This window comes from Pleurodeles waltl, chromosome 1_1 (assembly GCF_031143425.1).
Source record: "Pleurodeles waltl isolate 20211129_DDA chromosome 1_1, aPleWal1.hap1.20221129, whole genome shotgun sequence".
NCBI lineage: Eukaryota > Metazoa > Chordata > Amphibia > Caudata > Salamandridae > Pleurodeles > Pleurodeles waltl.
In genome coordinates this window covers 810,410,300-810,434,739 of record NC_090436.1, presented here as the reverse complement: position 1 = coordinate 810,434,739, position 24,440 = coordinate 810,410,300, and the positions used below count along the sequence as shown (strand labels likewise).

At 46.8% G+C, this 24,440-nt stretch overlaps 1 protein-coding gene across 5 annotated transcripts in view; it reads left to right on the top strand.

Moving 5' to 3' along the window:
• The window catches only part of SMARCA2 (SWI/SNF related BAF chromatin remodeling complex subunit ATPase 2), a 1,363,970-nt gene that overhangs the window by 1,231,208 nt on the left and 108,322 nt on the right, over positions 1-24,440 (top strand). For all 5 annotated transcript variants that reach the window (XM_069228509.1, XM_069228519.1, XM_069228497.1 and 2 more), the window contains one exon: positions 24,109-24,210. In XM_069228509.1, coding sequence (XP_069084610.1) covers positions 24,109-24,210 — 102 coding nt within the window. The remainder of the gene's footprint in view (positions 1-24,108; positions 24,211-24,440) is intronic.

The window sequence follows — 24,440 nt, the reverse complement described above, 5'->3', positions numbered from 1 at the left end:
TTGAGGGCACTGGCAGATATCAGAAAGAAACTGATGTCAGCATGCAGAGGTGGTGCATGTATAGGGGCCCTGACCGCATATCCAAGGCAGAACAGAGCTACCAACATACTAGTGAATTGCTGTTTTCAGTTCCATTTTGGCACCCTGGGAAGTCAGAAGGAGAGGAGTCTGTGGTTAGATCGAGTTTAGAGAAGAAAGCATTACCAAAGGCAAGTAACTTGTTCTTCACTGCGCTTTGGTTAAATCTCTCTAATTTTTGCTACCACTTCTCCTTTTCCTAATATTTTGTTTTGACACTGCAGAACTATGTATTGTGTTATAATACAAAATATAAATACATGTTTTGATGACTCTCATGCCTCACAAATATGTGAACATAAGCTTTTTGTTCAAATCCACCCCCTCTCTTGTTTTTTAATTGCTGCAAGAAATGTTATATCCTTCAATAGTGCTCAATTGATGGTTAAGCACCTAGTGGTATGGTTATTATGGGTGTACCGAGAAAGTTTTAATATGCATAGTTACCATTGAATGACATTTAAAAGTGACATGATTGTAGTTTTATTTAAATTATTTTATCACCCAGTGGTGATGAAACCAAAAAAATAATAACTTTAAAGTTGAATTATACTTCTTCGAGTAGAAAGCATAGCCTGACATCTAAGGTTTTAACTTTCTGTATGAATAAACTGTATTCTAACTTTTTTTAACACTTTTATTGCCTCTTTTAATTCAGGCTGAGGTTCGGATTACCTTTTAGTAGAGCGATCAGTAGCATTGTCTACCAGTTCCAGTCCCCCACAGTAATGCATGATGGTCTCATCTCTGATATTTGTTTCCATTTTATGATGAATATAGAGGATTTATCAGTATTAGGCCTGTAAACACTCTATTTTCATTAATGTTTCTGCCTTTGTTGTGACAACTACGTATTTTGTTTTTTTCTGATCCTAATGACCGTACATCTTGTTGTGATTTCCAACAGTTTTGGACCATTCTGCCTCTAATTCATGTTTTCAGCTTTATGGTGTATGAACTTTTTGTGACAGTAATGCATCAACTCCCGAATGACACATGATATCCTGGACTCTTAAACACGTGTTATTATTGCTGAGCAGCACATTACCCCCTTAGCTGCTGAGCCCTTTTTTGGCTCTTTAGGGTAGTGTGGGCTCAGGACTCCATAACTGTTTTTTAATAAGGTATCCATGCCCACTTGAGGCCTTTTCCCAACATCCTGGGGATTCTAAAGTTTCCAAGGGTTTGTGGATTCTCCTGGAGGGGGCCAAGCAAATAGGCTAAATATAGCAAACTTGAGTTTTTTTAAACAGGGGAAAGAGTGCTCAAGATAAATGTCTCTGTTTTTCCTAAAAATGGCATCTACAGACGGTGTGCTGCACTAAAGCCACCATCTTAACAGCTTTTAGGAATATGCAGAGTTGAAGAGGTAGCTAATTTTTCATATTTTTTGTGCTCTCATCGTACTTCCAGTTTGTGGTAGATACCAGCGTGAGACCCATGGGTGATCCAGAAAAGCTGTAGCTTTCTGGAAAGTAAACTCAACTATGACTTCAGCAAGGGGTGTCATGTGGGTAGATCCCTCAAGGTTTTGCCATAAAAATAACAGTTGCAATAAAGAATTACTGAAAATGAGTAGCAAGAAACGGCCATTTATGACAACATTTTTAACTAACTTTTTGTCACAATGGTTGATTTACAAAAGCAGTATACCCTTCCATCCGCTTACTCTTTTGATTGCAGGAATATGGTTTGTAATTTCTCCAATGTCCCAAGGTACCGAGTGCCAACAACTGAGCTTCACTGTACAGTTGTTTTTCATTGAGTACTGAGTATAGACCAATTTATGTAGCGAAATGGGGGTATCAAGGAAACCTATGTATTTCTGAAATGGGCACAAGATACGTAGTTTAGGAGCATATCTCTGAATGTGTGCCTACCCGTCATAATGTATGATTTAGATTGTATTTTTCAAAATGTCTTCTTTCTTATAAACTGGTTTACCTTTGAAAGGCACAAATGTAGCGAAATACAGTTGGTAATAACAAATGTTCTACTATTCTATTGTCCCACAAGTCTTCTGACAAAAATGGTACCTCACTTGTGTTGGTAGGCTTGGTGCCCGAGAAAGGAAACAGTCCAAGATGCAAAATGAAGGCATTGCATTTTTCCACTGAAAACTAACCCTTTTTCCCCAATGTGAGTAGATTTTGGACCATAGCTCAGCTGGCACCTAGAGAAACCTAGCTAACCTGTACATTTTTAACAACTAGACAACTAGGGGTATCCAGGGTGGGCTGACTTGTGTGGGTCTCATCAGGTTTTTGTGACCCAGATTCCCTTGCAAACAAACTTTGACTTAAAAAAACATGTTTCCTCACATTTCTGTGATGGAAAGTTCTTTAATCTTCGGGAAGCCACAATCTTCCTTTCACACAGCATTCTCCTAAGTTGCCTGATAAAAATGGCAACTCACTTGTGTGGGTAGGCCTCGTGTCATCGTCAGGAAACGGCCCAAAATACAACATAGACGCATCACTGAAAACTGCCCATTTTTTCTAATGTGGATAGCTCTAGATTTTGGACTCTAGCTCAGCCAGCACCTAGGGAAACCTATCCAACGTGTAGATTTTTGAAAACTAGATACCTAGGGGTATCCAGTGTGATCTTACTTGCGCAAGTCTCACCGTGTTTTTTGTCCCAGAATCCCTTGCAAACCTCAAAGTTTGACTAAAAAGCATTTTCCTCATATTTCTGTGACGGAAAGTTCTGGAATCTGCAGGGAGCCACAAACTTTTCTTCATCTGGCATTCTTTCACGGCTCCCAGTAAAAATGGTTCCTCACTTGTGTGGCTGGGCCTAGTGCCCGTGATAGAAGCGCATCCAACCAAGGTCAATCAGAGTCCCCTGGCAATGCCTCCTGTTGACCTTGGTAGAGCCATTCTGTAGCAGGCACTAGGCCCAGCCACTCAAGTCTGGCAGCATTTATATCTGCACAAGAGGGCTAGTGCAGAATGGTAGGAGTTGTGTAGATTCCTGCGTATTCCTAAACTTTCCATCACAGAAATGGCGGCAAATGTGTGATTTCAGCCAGTGTGAGGTTTGTAGAGCATTGTGGATAAGAAAACCTTGTCAGATCCATGCAAAGCACATCACCCAGGACTCCCTTGGTTTTCTAGTTTTGATGTGGTTCATGGGTTTCCATAGGTGGCGACACAGCATGGCCTCAAATACCGCACCTCCCCCTATTGCTTCCCTCTCAACATAGGGCTTTAGGGCCTTTTGTGTTGTTTTCTCTTGGGTTAGCCACACAAGTGGGATACCATAATTATCGGGAGACTTGTGGGAACTGAGGGTGGTAGTAATCTAGTGGCTCCACGAGGTTCCATGTCTTTCTGTCACAGAAATGTGATGAAAATAAATGTAATTTTCTTACCAAAGTTTGACATTTGCAAGGGATTGTGAGAAATATTACCTCATGAGACCCACACAGGTCATGCATCCCTGGACTCCCCTGGTTGTCTAGTTTTCAAAAAATGTGCAAGTTTGCCTAGATGCCGACAGAGTTAGGTCCCAGAATCCACAACTACCCATAATGAGAAAAAAAAGGCGTTCTTAGTAAGAGCCATTGTTAGAAATGGGATCTCTAGTTGTCAGTGGTTTGCACCTTGTCCATGTAGGGACCCTCACTCTAGTCAGGGTAGGGGTGTTACACAGCTAAGCTAACCCCTGCTCACCCCCTTGGTAGCTTGGCTCAAGCATTGAGGCTTATCTCAGAGGCAATGTGTAAAGTATTTGTACACTCTAACACAGTGAAAACACTATTAAAACACTCCACAACAGTTTGGAGAAATAGCCAGTGTTTATCTGAATACAACAAGACCAAAACAGCAAAAATCCAACATACACAAGTAAAGATATCACTTTTTAAAGGTTTAAATGAGTCTTAATCCATTGGAATCAATGGTTGTACCCCTTCAACACACAGTACTTGGGATGCGTCAGAAATCAAAAACGATGCAGGCCGCAAAAGAGGTGATGTGTCAGGAAAGCAAGCAATGCTTTCCTTACTATGCAGGGGAGGTGAAGCATCGATTCTTTCCTCACAGTTGAGGTGATGAGTCAATTCTTTCCTCACATGGAATGTGATGCGTTGGTACCTTACTGCGGTGCAGGGTCGATGAGAAAATGACTCCCACGGATGATGCGTGGAATATCCAGATGCACCGTGTTGATGCATCTGCGCTGAAACAGGTGCTGCATCGATTCTAAAAGTTTCAGCTGTGGGGCGGGCACTGTGTCGATTTTTCTTAGCTGACGTGCCAGTGCGTGGATTTTCTTCTTCCGGTCACTAGCTTCCTCTTCCAGGAGCTCAGGGACTGGATTTGGCACCACTTGTCAAGTCAGGACTCAGCACAAGAGCCCAGTCACTGGTAGATGAATTATTTGATGTCCCGGAGACTTCTTAACAGGAGGCAAGCTCAGTTCAAGCCCTTGGAGAACCTTGGAAAGCAGGACGTACAAAGCAAAGTCCAGTCCTTTCATTCCTAGGACAGAAGCAGCAGGCCAGCACAACAAAGCAACAGGCAGAGTGTCATTCCCTCCTATGGCATCTAGCTTTTCTTCCTGTTCTCAGTACAGCCGTGTTCTACAGTTGTGGTCTCAGAGGTCCAGTACTGTAGGAAGCTGGCTGTATCTATATATATACTATATCAAAATGAGATATAGTGTGCATAGAGTCCAGGGGTTCCCTAGAGGCTTAACAGAGGCTAAAGTAGATAATAGTTATGCTCTCTTTTGTGGTAGTGTGATAAGCAGTTAGGCTTATCCGAAGGAAGTGAAAAGCATCTGTTGTACTCACACAGACAATAGAAGAAGCACACACTGAAAGTCTTACCTCCAGACCAATTGTTTTATTAGAAAAAATATATTTTGTTAATTTATTTCTAGAACCACAGGATTCAAGTTGCAGGTAAGTACATCAATAAAAAAGTATTTCACATATGTATGAATATTACTTTGATTTGAATCTGTAAGTTATACAGTTTTCAAATAAATGACAACAATCTGTTTTAAACGTTAACACACTGCAATTTTCAGAAACAGTTCCTGGGGGTGGGGCGAACAAAAGTTAGTATGTTTTACAGGTAAGTACATGACTTACAGTTCCATTCTCCGGGGGGTTAGGAAGTCCACAGACTGGGGTTCAAGTTAACTCCAAACACCCACAACCAGCAACACGTGGCCAGCCGGGTGCAGAGGTCAAATTTAACATGGGCTTCACTGGAGACTGGGGACACTCGGTTTCAGATCTGCTTGCAGGTAAGGAGCCGCATCTTCGGAGGGCAGACCTGGGGGGTGTAGAGAAGCACCAGGGGGGCCACAATTAGGTACTAAACTCACACCCTTAGTTGTGCAGGGGAGTCAGGGTGCAGGGTGCAAACACAATGTCGGGCTCCCAATGCTGTCTTATGAGGCAACCCTGGTTATCCCTTAGATGCTGCAGGCTGGGTCCGGGGGCTCGGTTCGGAAAAACCACAGGCTGGACAAGTAGGAGGGCCGCCTGCTGAACATTGCTGCACTGGAGGTGGGTTTCTCCAAGGTCTGGGGGCTGCTGGTGCAGTGCCCATTTTGGAGTCTGATATCTTCGTCCAGAGCTTTTGTGGTCAGGGGGATCCTCTAGATTCGCACTGCAGGTGTTGTTGAGGGGGGCAGGAGAGGTCAAACCAGGGTGGGCACTTACTCAGAATCAACTGGGGATCCTCTCTAGTCAGTTGGGCCACCTGGACACGGGCTGTGGACGTCGGGTGAAGAGTGGTCAGGATTCGCTGATCCAGGGAGGCTCTGGAGTCCTTGGATGTTGTTTCTTCTTGTATAGGGCTGCTGTCCACAGGAGTTCTTGGTCCTCTGTGATGCAGGCAGCCCTCTGGAGGCCTGGCAGAGGTTGCTGGACCCGCAGGATGTGTCGCTTTTCTTTTCCAGGTTCTCTGAAGCAGGAGACAGGCTGGTAGGGCTGGGGCCAAGTCAGTTTGCGTCTTCCTTCTTCTCTGCTGGGGTTTCAGCTTAGCAGCCCTTCTTCTTTCTTGTGAGGTTACCAGGAATCTCACGAACTGGATTCAGGGGAGCCCCTAAATCCTGGATTTAGAGGTGTTACAGGCTACTGTCCCTGAGGGTGGCTACACTCTTCTTGTATCCACTCCCTTTGTGGTGGGCTGACACAAACTTAACCCTATTGGTCCCTGTCCTCCAAACTAAGATGGAGGATTCTGCAGGGAAGGGGTGGGGTCACCTCAGCTCTGGACACCTTAGGGGTAGTTCTAGCTGGGATGGGCACTCCTCCCTTCTTTCCCTAATTTTCCCACCAGACTTTCTGCCAAAAGTGGGGCTTTGTCCGGGGAGCGGGCAGCTCCACTAGCTGTAACAAGAGGCTTGAGCCTTTGAGGCTCACCACCAGGTGTTACAGTTCCTGCAGGGGGTAGATGTAAAGCCCCTCCACCTAGGACAGGCTTTGTTTCTGGCCACAGAGAGCACAAAGTCACTCACCCCATGGGGTCAGAAACTCGTCTGAAAGTGGCAGGCAGGCACAGACCGGTCAGTCTTACACTAGCAGGTGGGCTAACATACAGGGGGCATCTATAAGATGCACTCTTGGTGTATTTTTCAGTAAATCCAACACTGGTATTAGTGTGGGTTTATTGTCCTGAGAAGCTTGATATGAAGCTTCCCAGCATTCAGTGAAACCATGGTGGAGTTAGTAATGACAGTCTCCCAGCCCATATACTCAGTATGACCACACTGCACTTATAATGTTTAAGAATAGACCTAGACACTGTAGAGGCATCTTGCTCATCCAGATATCCCTTCACCTGTTCTATAGTGCACCCTGCCTAGGGCTGTAAGGCCTGCTAGAGGGGTGATTTACCTATGCCACAGGCAGTGGTTGGTGGGCATGGCACCCTGGGAGGGGGGTGCCATGTCGACTGTCTTTTTTTCCCCACCAGCACACACTTGCTGTAATAGCAGTGTGCATGTGCTTGGTGAGGGGTCCCCCAGGGTGGCATAATACATACTCTCTAAGATGCCCTCTGTGTGTATTTCTCAATAAATCCCATAATGGCATCAGTGTGGGTTTATTATGCTGAGACGTTTGATACCAAACTTCCCAGTTTTCAATGTAGCCATTATGGAGCTGGGGAGTCGTAATGACAATCTCCCAGACCATATACTCAGTCTGGCTAACTGTATTTATAATGTCTAAGAGTATCCGATGCCTGGAGATGCATTGCACCCGCAGCCCCCAAACTCGAGAGAACCTGACCACCGGTGCAGCTATGACCAGCAGGCGGCCCTCCTCCCTATCCTGTGGTGGCTTCCCTGAGAAGCTCCCCTGGGCCTTGCCTGCAGCGCCTAAGTGACCCTCTGGGCCCCGCTCATAGAGTTTCATTGGAAACCCGACGCCTTGTTTGCACTCTACACCAGACTGCCCCTGTGCCACTGAGGGTCTGGGACTGGAACCTACTTGGGGCCCTTCCAGTGCTCCTCTAAACCCCCCTGGTCTGCCCTCTGACAACGTGGGTACTTACCTGCAAGCAGACTGGAACCGGAGTACCCCCTGTCTCCATAGCGGCCCTCGTTATTTTGGCTCTTGTTTGACCTCTGCACCTATGTTGCTGGTGCTTGGGGTTATCTAGAACCCCCAACGGTGGGCTACCTATGCTTCGGAGACTAAACCTGTAAGTTTGTTACTTACCTCAGTAACTGTACTTTACTTAGCTCCCCCAGGAACTGTTGAAAATTGCAGTGTCCACTTTTAAAATAGCTTTTTTCCATTTTAAAGAAACATTTATGTATTGTCGATTTGATTCAAAGTCCTGAGCTACCGTTCCTTTACTGTACTTACAAAATATATTTTTCTATATAAAAACCTATTGGTCTGGAGTTAAGTCATTGAGTGTGTTTCTTCTACTGCTCGTGTGTGTACAACAAATGCAACTCTACCCTCTGATACGCCTAACTGCTCGACCACACTTACCACAAATAGAGCATTAGTATTATCTATTATTGCCTCTGTCAAGCCTCTGGAGGACCCCCTGTACTCTATGCACATTAAATCTCATTTTGATATGGTATATACAGAGCCAGCTTCCTTCAGACACTGTAGGGGTATATTGCTCATGAGCTATGCCCTCAACTGTGGTATAGTGCACTCTGCCTTAGAGCTATAAGGCCTGCTAGAAGGGTGACTTACCTATTCCACAGGCAGTGGTTGTGGGCATGGCACCCTGAAAAGGGTGCCATGTCGACTTTGCCTTTTTTTTTCCCACCATCACACACAAGCTGCAAGGCAGTTTGCATGTGCTTGGTGAGGGGGTCCCCCAGTGTGGCATAATGCATGCTGCAGCCCTGGGGGACCTTCCCTGGCCACAGGGCCCTTGGTACCTGGGTTACCTTTTACAAGGAACTTAACTGTGTGCAATGGGTGTGCTAATTGAGGAAACAAAGGTACAGATTTTGGGAAAGAACACTGGTGCTGTTGGCATGGTTAGCAGGATCCCAGCACACTCTCCATCAAAGTTGGCATCAATATCAGGCAAAAAGTTTGTGTGGGGTGGGGGGTAACAATGTCAACAAGGGCACTTTCCTACAAATACTTATACCCATTTCTGCCTTTGAAGTAGGCAAACTTCAAAGGAAAGTCTTTGCAGTGCACAAAACTTTGCCTTTCCTGCCCTGGCCCCAGACACACTCCACGGGGTTGGAGATTGCTTTGTGTACGGACAAGCACAGCCCCATTCAGGTGCAGGTGTCAGCTCCTCCCACCACTCTAGCCCAGGAAGACCCACCAGGATACATAGAGCATACCTCAGCTCTCTTTGTGTGAGTGTTGAGTGATTTCACAAACATCCTAACTGTCATCCTGATCCAGATGTGTATTCCACAACCAGGCAGAGGCACAGAAGGATTAAGCAATAAAATGCCCACTTTCTGAAAGTCGCATTTTCAAACATACAAATGAAAAACCAACCTCACCAAAAGATGTATTTTTAAACTGTGATTTCAGAGACCCCAAACTCCATATCTCTATCTGTTCCCAATGGGAAATTACACTTAAGCGATATTTCAAGGCAATCCCCATGTTATCCTAGGGGAGAATTAGGCATTGCAATAGTGAAAACTGAGTGTAGTAGTATTTCACTATCAGGACATGTAAAATACACCAGATCATTTCCTACCTTTTAAATACACTGCACCCTGCCAACGAGGCTGCCTTGGGCCTACCTAAGGAGTGACTCACATGTAATAAAGGGAAGGTTTGGGCCACTTGCCAGGTTGAAGTGGCAGTAAAAACTTCACACACAGACACTGCAGTGGCAAGTCTGAGACATGTTTGCAGGGCTACTCCTGTGGGTGACACAATCAGTGCTGCAGGCCCACTAGTAGCATTTGATTTACAGGCCCTGGGCACACACTCTGCACTGTACTAGGGTCTTATTAGTAAATCAGATATGCCAATCGTGGATAGACAAATCATGTATACCATTTAGACAGAGAGCCTTTTAGCACTGGTCAGCAGTAGTAACGTGCTCAGAGTCCGAAAAGCAGCAAAAACTAAATCAAGCACAGGATCAAAAAAAGGAGGTCAGAAGCCAAAAGGACAGGGGAAGTCATGCCAAGAGCTAAAAGGTCCAACAGCCATCTTATCACCATGGATACAAATATGGAACTCATTTTTTTAAGTTAATCTCCCACTTACACTGGATGATTTTAGCACTTCCAGAAATGCTGGCTTCAAAGCACAAATACCTATCATAGTATCAGAATATTGAAACCAAGACTTCTGAAGGTGAGCCATGAAGCCACATCAAGCCACCAACCGCTTTATGGTCCATTCACACACCATTCAGTCACCACACACAAGACTTTCATACCACCGGCCATTGGCCCAGTCCAACCGAACAGTGCACTCAGTACTGCCATGCAAAGGCCCATCACATTCATAGGCCACAGACCAGAATCAGTGTGACTACATTTTACGACCTGTCAAGAAACTGCATCCTTCTTTCTGAACATTACCAAACATATTCCTAGTGAACCTTTAGTAAGGGCTCCCATGACAGCCACATGAGGCTCAGGAAGACATTTTGCACTCGTCTTTAGCGCCCTCACTGTGGTAAACCCAACTCCTTCATTGTTTGTGAACGCAAGTTGGGGCCATCTAATTACGCCTCCAGGGCTTTATTCCTTGAACTGAGTGAGCTTATCTACAGTTGAAATTGAAGCAAACATGCTGGGGAATACTGCAGAAGTTCCCTAAAGAGCATGTCATAAACTATGAAGAACTGTAATTTTTGACACATGGTTGTCTGTGAGAATGTAGCATACGTCCCATCCACCATTTTGTACAGTGCTGTGACTATGATGCACTTACTATAGATCAAACTGAGCATCTACTTAGTTCTGACGGAGGATGAACATGGCAAGCAGATCCGATAGAGACTTCTAGGTGCAGATACCTTACCTTAGAATTCTTCTGCATCAGCTTGGAATCCGGATCTTTTGCAGAGCAATACTCTTGCGCATGCCGTCGGGTGGCATCGTTCAGATCCACGTAGCATCGTTGGAGCTGTTTGTGACGTCACAGACGCCTAGAAAGGCACCACCCAGGCGCATGTACGTCATTTCTTTTCCTTCTGCGCCAGTTAGCACAGATCTGGAATCAAGCAACCCTCTGTCTTTTGTGACAGGTCTTTTTCGACCTTTTTGTTAAAGATTTTTTCTAGTCTATAGAATGTCATCTAGGAGGACGGGGCAAATGCCTGTTGTATCTGATAGAGACTTCTAGCTGCAGATGTCTTACCTTAGAATTTCCTGGCGTCAGCTTTGAATCCTAAAGTTTTGCTGAGCAATACCCTTGCACGCATAGTCTGCGTCGTTGACATCACAGTCAGCTATAAAGGCACCACCCAGGCATGCGTACGTTTCCTTCTGCGGCGGTTAAAGCGCAGATCGGGACTCCAGCTACTCTGTCTTTTTTTACCAGCCCTTTTTGATCTTTTCGTTTAAGATTTTTTAAGTCTTTGTGAGATGACATCTAGGGAAGACGAGTTCAAGCTGTGTGGCGCCTGCCACAGTGCCATGTCGGTGACGTACCCTCATATGGTATGTTTCTGGTGTCTGAACCAAGACCACGACTCGAAGTCGTGTTCCGACTGCCAGGTCATGGCTCCGAAAGCTTTGAGGGAGCGGGCCCTGAAGCTCATGGCGGCCCGGGAGTCGACCTTAGTTCATGCGACTCCTTGGAGGCCACCGGCGCCCACCGTTGGTGCAAGCCCCATCCTCATATCTGATGATCTGGGGCCGGAACGGCATCGTACGACGCCGATTCAGGTGCTGACGGCTCCAACAGGGACCAGATCATTGCCTGAGTCTTATTATGATCAACCAGTCTTTAGTGAGGAATGGTAGGGGTGTCAGGGCCCTCTTGAGTATGGACTGGAGCAAATGGACTGGTATGAGGAGTTAGGAGAAGCCAGTGGACGGGACACTTCTCCAGATACTGGCATGCTCTTACCTCCTACCGTGTCTACGGAGGAGGGAGCATCTTCTGCTATGGTGGTGCGTAGGGCAGCTGAGGTCTTGGACCTAGATCTGCCTACGGTGCCAGTCAGGACTTGCCTCCTGACAGAGGTACTTCACCTGGGGGTTACCACAGCGGAACCGATGTTACCTTTTTACGAAGCCCTCACTTATGTCTTGCTGGGGATGTGGTCCAAGCCCAGCACAGGGGCTCCTGTAAATAGGTAAGTGAACGCCTCCATCGCCCAGCTCCAAATGGACCTAGCTACTTCACCCAACATCCCACCCTGGAGGGCTTGGTGGTCCAAACCTCCACTTCCCATGGTGCCTTCCCTTCCGCTCCCCCAGATAAGGAATCCAAGAGGCTGGACCAACTTGGAAAGAAGATGCTCTCTTCCTCCAGCCTAGCATTGAGGTCAATACCTCATGCCTATTGGGCCGTCTTTCTCATACTTTATGGGATACGGTGGCGCAGGTGCTGCATCAGGTCCCAGAGGGCATGCAGGACACTCTCTCACAAGCAGTCAAAAATGGAGAGATACAGCCAAGTTTACAATTAGGTGTGGTTTGGACACGACTGACTTGCTGGGTAGAGCGATTTCGTCAACAGTGGCCCTTCGTCACCACCCCTGGTTACGTACATCTGGCTTTTTGGGGGATGTCCAGGCAAACTTTACAGACATGCCCTTCGACGGGTCCCGGCTTTTTGACGAAAAGGCAGACTACCCTTGAGGGTTTCAAGGATTCTCGGGCTATGGCCAGGTCCCTGGGCCTCGCGGCGACCCCTCGTCAAAGGTCTGCTTTTTTTACCCTTTTGAGGCTTCGGAAGGGGCAGGGTACCACGCCATCCACACACCAGCCACTGTCCTCCGTCAGGTCAGCATTCAGTGCAAGGATGAGGTTGTGGTATCTTCGGACCCGGAGGGTCTGGCCAGAAGTCGTCCACCAGCCAGCCCCCCTCCTCCGCAGTGCCCAAGTCCTCCTAGTGTGATTCTGCAAGACAACAGGCATCCATTTGGATGGAGGGTTCAATTTCATCTCCATTACTTCCGGTCCATAACATCGAATAAATGGGCCCTGCAGATCATACAGAAGAGCTACTCCCTCCCCTTCCGTTCGTTCCCTCCCTCTATGCCTCCATTAAAAGAACGGTTGATGGAGGATTACTTAGTTTTGCTCTGCGAGGAGGTTACAGCTCATTTTGCCAAGGGAGTCATAGAAAGGGTCCTGATATCAGAAGTAGGCAGTGGTTGTTAATCCCGCTACTTTCTGATTACCAAAAAGAACAAGGATCTTCGCCCTATTCTAGATTTGCGGGACATCAATCTCTTCCTCAAAAAGGAGAAATTCAAGATGCTCACTCTGGCTCAGGTCCTATCTGCTCTAGACCAAGGAGACTGGATGGTAACGTTGGACTTAGGTGTATTTTCACATCCCATCCTGCCTGCCCACAGGCACTACTTGCGGTTTCAAGGTAGACCACAAGAACGTTCAGTTTACTGTGCTCCCCTTCTGGCTTGCTAGTGTCCCTTGGATGTTTACCAAAGTAATGGTCGTGGTAGCAGCTCATGGTTATGATACCAAAGTTTCAGCTTCTATCCTAGATTTCGGTGAGAGAGACTCTGAGGCTGCTGTGCCTCATGGCCTCCTGCGTCCTGTTAGTCAAGTATGCCATATGGCATATGAGGGTTCTGCAGTGGGACCTGAAGTTCCAATGGGTGCAGCAACATGGGAATCTCACCTACACGGTTCAGATCTCGGAGGGAACTGCAAAAAATCTGCAGTGGGGGTTAGTGAACTGCGATTAGGTCAGAGGCAGACTACTCTTCCTTCCCCAACCAGATCTCACAGAAGTGACAGAAGCGTCACTTTTGGGATGGGGCAGCCATCTGGGAGAGGTAGAGATCAGAGGCCTCTGGTCTGTGGAGGAATCCAGACTCCATATCAACTTATTGGAGCTCTGGGCGATCCGACTGACATTGAAAGCATTTATTCCAGTTGTAAAAGGGAAGATGGTGCAGGTGTTCACGGACAACACCACCGCAATGTGGTACTGCAACAAGCAGGGCGTTGTGGGGTCGTGGACCCTTTGTCAAGAGGCCTTGTGCCTCTGGACATGGCTGGAACAGCAGGTCATAACCCTGGTGGTTCAACACGTGGTAGATTCTCTGAATTCCAGGGCAGACAAACTCAGCCATCGATGCCTAGTGGATCACGAGTGGTGTCTCCATCTGGAGGTGGCACAAGGACTCTTTCTGCATTGGGGAGAGCCTTGGTTAGATCGTTCGCCTCCGCAGAGAATGTGCAATGTCAGCAGTTATTACACGTTTGAGTTTCCAAGGCGGCAATCGCTCAGCAACGCTTTTCGTCGCGAGTGGAGTTCAGGCCTACTGTACACCTTTCCGTCCATACCACTTCTTCCTAGAGTTCTCAAGAAGATCAAGAAGGACCGGGCCCAAGTAATCCTGGTGGCTCCTGACTGGGCACGGAGAGTTCGTTATCCTGAGCTTCTGAAAATGAGCATCGATCCTCCGATCAGGCTGCCTCTTTGGGAACATCTTCTGTCGCAGCAGCAGGTGAAGGTTCTCCACCCAAACCTGTCAACTCTGCACCTTCATGCGTGGAGATTGAGCGGCGGCAGTTGATGGCTTTTAAGCTTCCTCCTGAAGTCTGTAAAGTTATTTTGGCAGCGAAGCTTCCCTCCTCTAAGACGGTATATACCTGCCATTGGAAACGCTTTGTATATTACTGTACAGAAAGATCTATTGATCCTCTTTCTGCTTCTCTCTCTGACATCCTTCTCTTTATCTTATCCCTTGCCCAACAAGGTTCTGCCATGGGCACTCTTAAAGGCTATCTTTCTGCCCTATCGGTGTTCCTTCGGCTGCACGATCAGCCTTCATTATTCAAACAACCCGTTGTAAATAGATGTCTTAAAGGGCTTGCACATTTGTATCCTCCTACACCCTTTGTCATGCCTCAGTAGGACTTGAATCTGGTCCTCACTTTTCTCATGTGTGCTTCCTTTGAACCACTGCACAACTGTTACCTCTGGCTGTTCATCATCAAGACAGCCGTTTTAGTGGCAATAACATCTGCCAGGAGGGTGAGTGAGATGCAGGCTCTTTCATCTAAGCCGCCATATCTCACCATGTTTCCAAACTCAGAACTCGTGCCTCTTTCCTCCCCAAGGTGGTGACCCCATTTCGCTTGGCTGAGAACATCACCCTGCCCAACTTTTATGCTCCACCACATACCTCTAAAGAAGAGGAGTGACTCCACCGGCTGGACCCAAAAAGAGCATTGTCTTTCTACCTTGACTGCTCAAAAGGTAGATGACCAACGTTTTGTGGGGGACGTGGGAGCAAAGAAGGTTTGGGTAGTGCAGACCATTTTTCGCTGAGCCGTTCTCTTCATTAAGATCTGCTACGCACTGCCAAGAAGCAACCTCCTGAGGGCTCTTTCTACCAGGGGCAAGGCTGCTACCACTGCATTAGCATAAGGTATTGGAGTCCTGGATATCTGTCAGGCAGCAACGTGGGCTCATTGCACACGTTTGCAAGACATTACTGCCTGGACAATCAGGCCCATAGAGACGGACAGTTTGCCCGTTCTGACTTTTTAGAGTAAAGAAGATAAGTCTGCAGCACACCGCCAGGAGTTTATGGCTTGGGTATCTATTCTAAGATAAGGAATCTGCAGCTAGAAGTCTCTATCAGATGAACAAGTTACTTCCTTTGGTAATGCATTATCTTGTAGAGACTATATCTAGCTGCAGATTCCTTACACCCACCCACGCCTCCCCGTTGTGCGGACAGATCTAATTGGGTCAGGGATTGTCCCTTTTAGGGCCCTAGTTTGTGCACAGATGTAGGAAAGTACCCTCTTTCTTGGCATGGTTACCCCCACTTTCTGCCTGTTGTCAGTATGTTTGACTGTAAATTGTAGACCCTCTCATCCCAGATGGCAGGATGCAGGGACCTGTGTGTGAGGGCACCCCTGCACTAGCAGAGGTGCCCCCACAAACTCCAGATCAATTTTTCCTGGACTTTGTGAGAGGGGGGATGCCATTTGTTATGCGTACTGGGCATAGGTCACTAGCTATGTCCAGCTACATAATGGTAACTCCGTACCTGGGCATGTTTGGTATCAAACATTTCGGAATCATACCCCAATACTGTTGCAAGTATTGGAAGTATGATTCCATACACTCTGGGGGCTCCTTAGAGGACCCTCAGCATTGCTAACATCAGTCTTACGGTGTTTTCTGGGCAGCCCAGCTGCTGCCACCCCTCAGACAGGTTTCTGCCCTCCTGCTGCTTGATCTGCTCAAGCCCAGGAAGGCAGAATACAGGATTTCCTTTGGTAACACCCACTCCCTTTGGAAATAGGTGTGTCTGGCTTGAGAGTGGTAGCCTCCCAAAGCGACTGGTTTGTTTTGTGCCCTCTGTGCATAAACCAGTCCACACCAGTTCAGGGACCCCCCAGTCCCTGCTCTGGCGTGAAACTGGACAATGGAAAGGGGAGTGACCACTCCCCTGTTCATCACCACCCCAGAGGTGGTGCCCAGAGATCCTTCAGAGGGTCCCTGGATTCTGCCATCTTGTTTCCAAGGTTGGCAGGGAGCTCTGGGAGCATCTGAGCGGCCAGCCCAGGCGGGTGACATCAGAGCCCCCTCCTGATAGGTGCTTACCTGGTTAGGTGGTCGGTCCCCCTCTCAGGGCTATTTAGGGTCTCTCTCTTGGGTGGGTCCCCAGATTCGGCTTGCAAGATTCCAGCAGGACTACTCTGCAACCTCCACTTTGACTTCTGGCTACTGGAACCGTGACTGGACCCTTCAGGAACCAACAAACGCTGCTACAACGAAGAAGACTCTTCTGCAACTTTGTTTCCACATCTTCTGCCATCTTTGCAACATTTTCCCAGCCGTGCATCCAAAGAAGGCTGCAACTCTTCAGCCTGCACAAGAAGAAGGAATCTCGCTTGGAGTGAAGGAGTCACTCCCCTGCTACTACAGGCACCTACAAGAAGCGACAACCAGCTGCGTGGATCCCCTATCCTGCTGAGCTGCGTGGACCCTGCATCACTGGTGGTGGTGCAGAGTAGTCCGCTTGGTCCTCGCTTCCAACTGTCCATCTTTGGTACAGGTAAGCCCTTATCTTCTCACGCAAAGCAGTACCCCCGTGCACCATGTCCCTTACAGCTGCAAGGCTTGCTTGCATCTCCTCCAAGGGATCTTAAGGCGACGTGTAGCTCCAGCCCCCAGCACTCCATCCTGCAAAGCGATGCCTCCTGCGTGGTTCTTCTGCTGCGTGGGATCCTCTTTTGTAGAGCTGCGTGGGCTTCTTCTGCAACTCCTGTGTCCCCGTCTTGTGGGTGCTGCTTCTGCTTCTGTGGACTCTCTGAGATGCTGAGGGTCTCCTGTGACTCACCCTCCTGGGTTGAGTCCTCCTTGCTGGCCCCTGGCAGCACCTCTTTTCCACCAACCGCATGTTTGCCTTTGCCAAGGCTTGTTGGTGGAATTCCTGCACCGACACCCATCTGCAATCTTCCTTCCAGCGTGAGGCTTCCTCTGCATCCATCAGGAACTCTTCTCCGGCTCCAGGGATGCAGTGCTGACCTGTTCTTCACCACTGTTGATCAACTCCTGCATCCACAGCTGGATGGGTAGTAGCTCCTACTCCTCCTGGACTCCACTGTGACTGTTGGACTTGGTCCCCTCTCTCCACAGGTCTTCTTTCTTCAGGAATCCACCGCTGGTTTTCTTGCAGTCTTGTCTGGGTGTCTTCTTTTTCTTCTTTTCCTCCTTTTGGGTGGTTTGGGGAAAATCTAGTGCTTTACTCCTGCATTCCTGGTCGCTGGGGGATACTGTGTGGGGGTACTTAAGCATTCCATTTTTTTAGTATATGGTTTGTGCTCCTCCTAGGGTCACTATTGGTTATTGCTATTTGCACTGTTTTTTAACTTTTTCTATGCCTGTTTCTGATTACTAGTGTATATATTTAGTGTATTACTTACCTCCTAAGGGTGGGTTACCTGTCTAGTATTTTGTGATGATTTGTTCCAAAAATAAAGTCCCTTTATTTTTGTACAATTGAGTGTTTTCTTTCATGTGTGTAAGTGCTGCATGACTACAGTGGTATTGCATGAGCTTTGTATGTCTCCTAAATAAGCCTTGGCTGCTCATCCACAGCTACCTCTACAGAGCCAGGCTTCTAGACATTGCCTACACTTCACTAAGAGGGGATAACTGAACCTGCTGTAAGGTATAAGTACCATAGGTACCCACCACACTCCAGGCCAGCTTCCTACAACAGACAAATTGTTGGTTATTTCCATGGCTATGCGCTTCTGGCATGGAAGTTTGTGGAAAAGGAACTGACGTACGTGCCCCTGGTTGGTGCCATTATAGGAGAATGCCTCCAACGGTGCCGATGACACCACGTGGATCCGAAGGAGGCCACCCGATGGTGGACGCATGGATTTTGCTCTGCCAAAGTTCTGGATTCCAAGCTGACGCTGGGAAATTCTAAGGTAAGGAATCTGCTGCAAGATAGAGTCTCTGCCAGATAATGTGTTACCAAAGGTAAGTAACTTGTTCATAAAGCGTTTACCCATGTGTACCATAGTAATTCAGTATTGGGACGAGTGTGGCTCCAATGGGTTTGAATCCGTAGGTGAGGATGAGGTCATGGCATGTGTATCTGTACTACCTTTACTATCTGCCTTCTGTCTATGCCTTCTAACTATGCAATATCCCTGTGAAAGCACACATGCTCTAAGCTTTTCTTACTGGTTCATGTCTTTGTCCTCATCATAGTCCTGACTAATCCTGTATACTTGGCAAGTGAGCCTATCCTAATGCCTTCTGTCCCGAACTGCCTCCCTTCATCACCCGAACTGATGGTGAAATGAGAGCACCCTAAAGGTTTAGCCTCAATTACAAAGTTCCTCACCTTTCATTACAGAGTCTGCAGTGTCAACCCTCACCCCTACCTTATACTAGGTGGCAGTGCATAAGACAACTATTCAGCAGCTCCATGCTTACTAGAAGGTGTTAAAGAATTTCTTGAGGTAGCTCCTCCCTTCAGTGTCGTAGTTTCCTCCCTCCAGCTATAGGAATGCAAGCAATACACTTCCACTGTCTAGAGGCGCAGCCCTAATCACCCCATCTTGTCTTAGCCCAGAGATGGATTTCTCTGACCTCCATTTCTCAGACTTTCACACTGACATGCTCAAGGAATGTCAGTGGTAGGGCCTTGGCATACACATTAAAGTGGAACTTTTCTCATGTGGGCCATTAGGCCTCAACCCCAGCAGCCTAAATAAAAAGGTCTTGTCACACTATTGCTCTTATAGCTACTTTTAACTGCGGATTTGTCATCTTTAAAATATTCTCTACGCACCAGACTATATCCGGAAAGTTTTCAAAACAATACTCCTGTGGCCCGCCAGATAGTGCTTCACGGTTACATATAGGCTTCATGCCATCCCGGAAGTATCAGAGCCATCACTGTGCACCAGCGTCGGTGCCTTTCTTTCTATGATAGCTTGCACACTGTATTTTTTTGAGCCAACAGTGTTCCTCCCAACCTCCCCCCCCCCCCCCACCCCCACACACAAACTACAGGCTTCAAACCATGGTATGGCTGCAGGAAACAGATGTCGGTCATGGACGCACACAAGATGTATTTGGTGCTTTAGTTTTGATCACAACTCAAACTTTTGCAACACGTTTTCACCCATGCACCAGAATGTGATCAGCGACTGCAAAGTTGTACATCGCCGAACAATGGAACAATGGAACAATGGAAGAAGTCTCAAGCCTTACATAAGTCCCGCTCCTGCTCAAAGCCAAGTACACCTTCCCTCTCCCATTCCTGAGGCAAGTCCCACTAGAAGTCCTCTTTGCGGTCGAAGTCCAAACCAAAGCATAAATTGAAGCAGGCTCAACCCAATCTTGCCACGCTCTTTCAAAAGAGCAGGAGCGTAAAGGTGCCACTCAATCTTGCTCCTGATTGCCGATTGAGGAGCCAACCACACAATTAATCCCTACGCAACACTGCAGCAGGTTGAGGCCTTTAGGGATGCTACGCTGCTTATGTTTGACACTCTTCTTATTCTCTCTGGCCTGCCATTGGGCCCCAAGGATAGGCGGGAACTCCCAGTCTGATTACCACCAGCAGATCCACCCTCAGTTGCGTTAGTACCCCTTGGACCCATCACGTTTCACTCCTACTAATAGACTTATGTCTCACACTCCTTCACAAACACCGGTGCTGACATTGGAGGAGAATCTGGTTCCGACACAGGTGTCCATACCGGCGTCAACTTGACCCCAACTGAGGTCATGCTCCAAATTCACAACAGTGCACCCAGTCCTTTTAGAACCTGAGACTGATCCTAAACCTTCACTACATCAGAGGTGCCCTCAAAGCCTCCACTATCTGTTTGGCTCCGACTCTGACCAGAGCTTATCACCACTAGGAGATGATGATGGTGGGGGTGAGGATGATTTACTCTCCATTGTGATGCTGGCAATCTTTAAATAGACTTAAAGGAGGTTGTGGACTTTATACTTCCCCTGATACAGGGTGAAATTGAACTCTTAGGCCTCTAACGAACGAGAGTGCTTCCTTTGCATGTTCTCTTCAACCAGCCTAGCATTGAGGTCTGTCAGTTTTGTTTGTTTATTGGGCTGAAATACAGACGCCCTCTGGGACATGACCAGTTGGATCCTGCTGGCAGTCCCAGAAGAACTTATGGTCTCCTTGGTTCAAACCATTCAAGATGGTCAGGATTCTGCCAAATATGTGATTTGTGCTGTTCTTTTACTGCTGATTAACTCAGATGGGCAGTTGGCACCGGTGTGGTTCTCTGTTGCCATGCTGTGATGCAACTCATAGGTTACTCAGACCTTCCTTATGGTTATGCCATTCGATAGCTCACATTTATACATCGAAAAAGAGAATTCTGCCATAGAATAATTTAAGTAGGGCAGTGGCATACTCTTGATCTTTTTACCCCTGCCAGACAATTTCCACACCACTGCGAGAGATTCTGAGGCTACTCCACAGGTTTGATTTACAGGCAACACAAGTCAGACCAGTCCTTTCTTGGTCGAGAATGTGGATTTGGATGTGGATTTGGCAGGCAGCATTCAGGTCATCCCAGGCATTAGTACTCATAGTCCCCTCCCCTGTGACAACAACTTCCAAGCCTATTAAGCTTGCCTTTAACAGAGGACAATCATTCTGTGGGAGGCAGAATCCAGTGCTTTCTCCCAGGGCAGCGATGCAACACCTCCTACAGATGGATTCTCCAGACTAGCTGTTCGAGGAGCACCTGTTCATTTTAATGCAGGAAGTGCAAGCTTTACTCTGCACAGGAACCATTGGGAGGGTTCCTGACTTGGCAATAGGGACAGGTTGTTAAGCTTGCTGTTTCCTTGTGCTGAAGGAGGGTGGAGGGTTTTGGCTGATCTTAGATCTTCACCTTTCGAATTTCTTCATATGGAAGGACAAATTTAACATGCTCACACTGGCCCGGGTTCTATCTGTCCTGGATATGGGTGACTTGATGGTGGCCTTGGACCTGCAGGATGCAATTTCTGTACCCGGCCCGCAATCCCACAGACCTTACCTGTAGCGTTTATTGCCCATCTTCAGAGGTTGGGGATATCAGTTTGCACTAACTCAGTGACTACCTTTTGAAAAAGGGCTTGCCACAGTCAATCATAGATTATCTTCTCCAACAGTAAACCTCCAGATCAGCTAGCTGAAGTCACCAATGACTGCTTTGCAGATGCTTCCTTTTATAGGAGCTGTCTTTGACGCAGTGCAGTTTCCAACCTTTCCTCCACTGTACAGCCCAGGATGCCCAGGCTATAATCCTGAAATTTCAGTCTTGATTCTAGATCTCAGTGAGAACCACTCTGAAGCTTCTTGGCCTGTTAGCCTCCTGCATCCTGGTTGTCAACTAAGCAAGATGAGATATGTAGGCTTTGCAGTGGTATTTGAAGTCCTAGTGGCCCCAGCACCAAGACTGCCTTCCAGATACCATCCAGGTTTTGAAGGAGACTGCAAGAGGTCCTTTGGCCTCAGATGGACCAGCAGCAGACCCCTTTCCCTGCCCCACCCAGAGCTGATGTATACATATCTACTGGATGGAGAGGCAATGCAAGAGAGTGGGGATCAGTGGGCTCTGGTCTCCAGCTGAAACCTGGCTTCATAGCAGTCTGTTGGAGGTGTAAGCCATTCATCTAGCACTGAAGGCCTTTCTCACATTCATCAAGGGGGTGCTGTTGAAGGTTATCACAGACAACAGCACCGCCATGTGGTACTGCAACAAGCATGTTGGATTGGATTCCTGGGTACTATGCTCAGAGGCTCTGTGCCTATGGATTTGACTGGAGGATCAGTGCCTATTCCTGATCATGAACAACATAGCAAGATCCTTGAGCGCAACAATGGATGAGCTCAACCAGTGTAACTTGGTGTGTCAAAAATGGCATCTACATCCTAAGGTGGCACATGGCATCTTCAGAAATGGAAAGAACCCTAACAAGATCTTTTTGCCACTTTTTAGAACATGCAGTGTCCAAACCTTTGCACTTTGGAGTTTCAACGAGGTTAATTCCTTGTAGATGCATTTTGACAGGGGTGGAACATGGGACTCTATTACGTTGTGCACTGGGACAAGTTAGTGCCCTGATTTGGAATACTCAGGACATATCCTTTGCAAGCTAAGCTATTGGATATTTTAATTTGTCTTTGGGCCAGCACGGCCTTGCAGTGGGTACCATTAATGATTATTTATGGGCTCTTTTGGCTTTTCTGCATTTACCAGACCGTCCATCCTTATTTAAATAACCTGTTGTGATGCTCTTTATTAAAGGTTTTTCCACATATGTCGTATCCCAAATCATTTGTAATGGCATTGTAGAACCTTAATTAGGTCTTGAGATCTCTAATTTGCACACCTTTGGAGCTGATGCACAACTACTCATTGTGTCTGTCTATTTCATTACGATCACTTGAACTCCTAGTGTGAGTGAGTGAGCTCCAGAATCTTTGAGTGCAGTGGCCGTACAGTACCTTTTTTCCCCACACAGACCTGTGCTGTGGACATGGGCGACCCTCATGGCAGAAGTCTTGACTCCTTTCACATTGGGCAATCCATCACCCTGCCAATATTCTTCGAAAGAGGAGTGGAGACTTCATTGGCTCGACCCCAAAAGCACTTTAAGATTTTACATTGATCACACAAAAGATCATCAGGTGGACTGTCAGCATTTTGTTGGGTTCTCTGAGGCAAAGAAGGGTAAGGCAGTGCAGAAAAGGAGTCTGTTAAGGTGGGTAGTCTTTACATTACGATCTGGTATACTTAGGGAACAAAGCTGCCTCTGTAAGGGCTGATGGCCCAAACTAACTGGGCCAAGACTGCCACAGCTGCATTAGCACAAAATGTCCCTGTTCTTGACATGTCAGACCGCAACATGGGTGTTTGCGCACATATTCACGAAGGACAGCCAGGTCTGCCGGGAAGGGCGTTTAGCTTGTACGGTGCTGCTGGACTTTTTGGTCTGAACCCACTCAATAGACTTTCCACCTTAGGAGGCACAGCTCTGGTAGCTGTTGCAAAGGTGAGAAATCTGTGCTTAGAATTATCCAAAGTATCCATCTGAAGAACAAGTTGTTTATCTTTGATAACGCTGTTTCTGGCAGATACTCTTATCTAACTACAGATTCCCACTGTCCTCCCATCTCCTCGTCCTGTGAAGTGGTCAGTTTTTACCATCAAAAAAGTTGTTAGCAAGGGAACAGGAAAACTGATGTCAGCGTGCAGGGTGTGAACTTAAATGCAACTTTGCTCCATTACTCCTGGAGCACAATAAGGCTAATACAGAGTTGCACAGTGCCACCCAGAGGCTCGCGGGAGCACTGCTATAAAAAAAACGTCCAGATCGAGTCTGGCTGCTGGGGAATGTTTAAAATTGCGGAATCTGGTGTTAGAGTAAGCACCAGAAAGAGCATTGCAGAAGGACGTAGCTTGTGTAACACTCTGAAACAACATCTCACAGAAATGCATTTTACCACCGTTTGCGGCTGGTCAGTATTTTCAAACAAGATTATCTCCCTTATTTTTTCAGCAAACGTCTCTTTTTGGTCATTGAATGTATGAAATGATTGCTAATAACCTTTGCACACAGACTGAAGCTCCATGTAATGTGGAACACAGGGGTGTTAACTGCAACTTAAATTGTAAAATACTTATTGAGATCTCCTGGGGAAAATGTAGATAGCCATGCTCCTTATCAATCACGAAAATGTTGTCTAACTTTGTAGGAAAAATTAAAAGTGGTTAGTCATGAATTATTATTGCTAAACATTTAAAGTAACGACATATTTTGTGGCTTATTGCATAATCTTTTCTTGATAGTCACTCCTAAATTATACTGCTTAATTACTCAATTTACGTTAACCATTTGTAATTCATCCTTTCCATTTTCAGGAAAGAATTCGAAACCATAAGTATCGAAGTGTTGGTGATCTTGAAAAAGATGTGATGTTGCTCTGCTGTAATGCACAAACATTCAACTTGGAGGGATCCCAGGTCTGGTTTACTACTTTTTAATGGTTTGTTCTTTCTGTTAGTTTCATTTTAGTTAATATCTCAACACACGAAAGCAAAGCTCAAATAATGATTACCTTTTCCGAAATTCAAACTTCTGCTAAGGAAATTTTTGCTACTCAGAACTGAGCAGATTACATTGTCCCGGATTTATAGCCTTGAATTGTATGAAGAAGTGATAAGAAACAATGGGAAAATGTGTTTCTGCTCAG